This window comes from Limulus polyphemus, unplaced genomic scaffold (assembly GCF_000517525.1).
Source record: "Limulus polyphemus unplaced genomic scaffold, Limulus_polyphemus-2.1.2 Scaffold25, whole genome shotgun sequence".
Classification (NCBI taxonomy): Eukaryota; Metazoa; Arthropoda; class Merostomata; order Xiphosura; family Limulidae; genus Limulus; species Limulus polyphemus.
In genome coordinates, this window is record NW_013665635.1 from 893,723 (window position 1) to 896,639 (window position 2,917).

The window sequence follows — 2,917 nt, forward strand, 5'->3', positions numbered from 1 at the left end:
CACTGAGGGCAGAAGACACCTCACATGACGTGAAAAAAATCAGACGGAGGCACGGAAAGGTCCGTCTGCACTCCTACCATTGCAGCAGAACATAGTGCAGTGACATATGTCCGAGATGAAGCAGGGAACAATAGCTCCTGAGCCTCGGGGTAAGAAATGTTGTTAACAGTCTTCAAATGCTGTACCCCTTTCTTCTCCACCCACTTTGGGCAAGATCTAAAGTAAGAGTAGGGGGAACCACTACAATTAACACAGCAAGGGTCCAGTTCTCACTCCTAGGCATCGTGGTCCTTGCCACGACAACAAGCACACGTCACAGAACCACGACAAGATGCCTTCGAATGACCAAACTGCCGGTACTGGAAACATCGGAGAGGGTTGGGAATATATGGCCGTACTTTACGGTTCAAATAACCTGCCTTGACAGAGGAGGGTGGACGTGGCGACGAAAACGTCAAAATGAGAACATTGGTAGGCAGCATAAGTCCGTCTTTACGAGTGGAGATACGACGCATCGCATTAACACCTTGGCTGGAGAAACCAGCGAGGATCTCGACAATAACTTCTCGTGAGGAATTCAAAGTAGATTGGGGAGTAACCTCAATTGGTATATCCCCAATGACCTTTGAATTCAAGAGGAGTTTACTGTGCTTTGGTATTGATGTTTCCACTAAGATGTCTCCAGAACGTAGCTTCTTGACTGATGGAAAGCCAGCAAGCCCATCCAATCGCATCTGAATAAAAAAGAGAGATATTTGCCCAAACGGTTTTTCTGACAAAGAATGCACCATAAGAAAACGAGGTAAAGGTGCACAATAGGGTGGAGACTGCTTTTCATAGTTTTCAAGGCGTGGTCGTTTACCAATGAGTGAAGTTTTTACTATTTTATTTTTATTAGGATTTGGGGGATCCATAGTATAAAGAGAAAAATTCAGTGCCCACTGACCCCACCCACCATGGAGTCCTACGAGGGGACGCACTACAATGTCAAACAAGAACACTGCAGCAATGCCAGGGTTTCAATGAGTGCTGTATCCAAACACCAGCATCAGACACAATGTTCACAACACCCGTTGAGAATGCCCAACACTAGTACTCAGCTGACCCTAGCCGGACAAGACCGGCCGATTGACCCTGGGGGGCACCCAAGACCACCGTCTACAGGAATTCAGGGCCAAGGTGGTGTGTTGCAGTGCCCCAAACACCACTCAACCACCAGGATTCTCTCCTTCCCTTCACGGGTAACCACGCATGACAAACACGTGGGAGGATCTTTAGATCCCAGAGGAAGTAACTGAAAATACAGAACCTTCCCTGCGAGGTCCTCTTACCACGGACAGGAATCCACCCCGAGGGGCAAAATAATGGCAGTATACTTAATTCGAAAGTCTTTCTATTCCATCACAATACATTCTAAAAGTCCGTCACGTTAATGACAAATAGCAAGCTGAAAAATGGAACAAGAGGTGTTCGATGTTTCTCAACGGAGGTTATGATGAACAGGAAGTAAATACTTAAAACGACACTATCACTGATCCCAAAGTGGTGGCTACATTTGAAACCTATCAGTGTAAACGAAACGTTGCCAAAACTGGATGAGATGTCTTACATGTCAACTGAACAATACTCTTGGACAGAACATTAACTTAGCGATGTTACAGCCAAGATCATCATGAATTACCAAGTGTATTTCAAGATGTTTCTTGCTCCTAGGAAACGGAAAATAAATAAATAAAGAAACAAGATCACTCACCGTTTCTTAAACATTTTACAGTAAAAAAATGTTGTGATTCTGCTACAAATGTTCTCACAGATAAGCGTGGGAATAACAAAAACTGAACAGTGATAATGGGAAGATAATAAGTAACCAAAGTTTCATGAAGCATCTCAGAAAAGGACTTTAAAATGTTTTCATGGCTGGTAGGCAAATCAAATCAATGTAAAAATCGTGAAATGAAAACTAATTTTTACTACACGGATATTTATTATTTAAACACAGAATGAAAATGAACCGACCTTCACTTGTTCAAGCCAACTGGTTATATTTTGGTCATCTTTCTGAGGCCCAACTCGGCTGATGTCGGACTCTAGCATCTCCAGTGTGGATTCCGCTTCAGAGAGCCATGCTAAAAATCCGTCCAAGGCTTTGTCTAGCTGCTGTAGAGATATAAGGGCATTCTGAAGGGCCTTGCCGCGACCTTGGATACTGAAATCAGATTGTTAAAAAATATTGTATAAATATGACTTTTATGTTAAACACATCAGTTATTTATACGCAAAAGTGGGTCATATTTAACCCTAATTTCCTTCATAAAAGTATTACTAATGTGTGTATACATATATTCAATAGCTGACGTTAATTATATTGTAAATGTAAAAAACAACAAACAAATTTGAAAATGAACAGACTACACTAAGTACTTGTATAAACTTTAACCGATTTGGTATAAGACCATTTTCTAATTCTATATAACGGACACGGCTTTTCAACTTACCTATGGCAAAGCTTAGTATAGCGATGGTAAGCCTGATCTGCTGCAATCCGTGCTTTGCTCGAATCATCACGTGGATAATCTGTAGTCAGCTTCTGTGCATGTCTACTAAGACTTTCTACAGTTGACCTCCACTGGTGTACCTCATGCCGAAGAAGCTAATAATTATGCAGAGGTTTGATTACAAAACAACACAATATTCACTACAATCATATCCGAATAACAAATACCTGTATTTCTATATCTAGAATCGCTATATATCTGGAACTTTTTACCATGTTCCGAAACACGTAGTTTCCAAATACCTAACTGTTAAGCTAATTTCTATCCAGGTATTGAAGTGCAGTTAAACAATTAATACAATTACTAAAACGGGCAATATTCACAATAGTTACCCCCATCCAGTAGCAGAAGTCATTACTGAC

The 2,917-nt window shown here is 41.2% G+C and overlaps 1 protein-coding gene across 1 annotated transcript in view; it reads right to left on the reverse strand.

Moving 5' to 3' along the window:
* Positions 1 to 2,917, reverse strand: part of LOC106459004 (dystrophin-like) — a 271,702-nt gene that overhangs the window by 49,058 nt on the left and 219,727 nt on the right. The window contains exons 51-52 of the mRNA XM_022385593.1: positions 2,496 to 2,650; positions 2,017 to 2,206 (exon numbers count right to left, since the gene is read on the reverse strand). Of these exons, the coding sequence (XP_022241301.1) occupies positions 2,017 to 2,206; positions 2,496 to 2,650 (345 nt within the window). The remainder of the gene's footprint in view (positions 1 to 2,016; positions 2,207 to 2,495; positions 2,651 to 2,917) is intronic.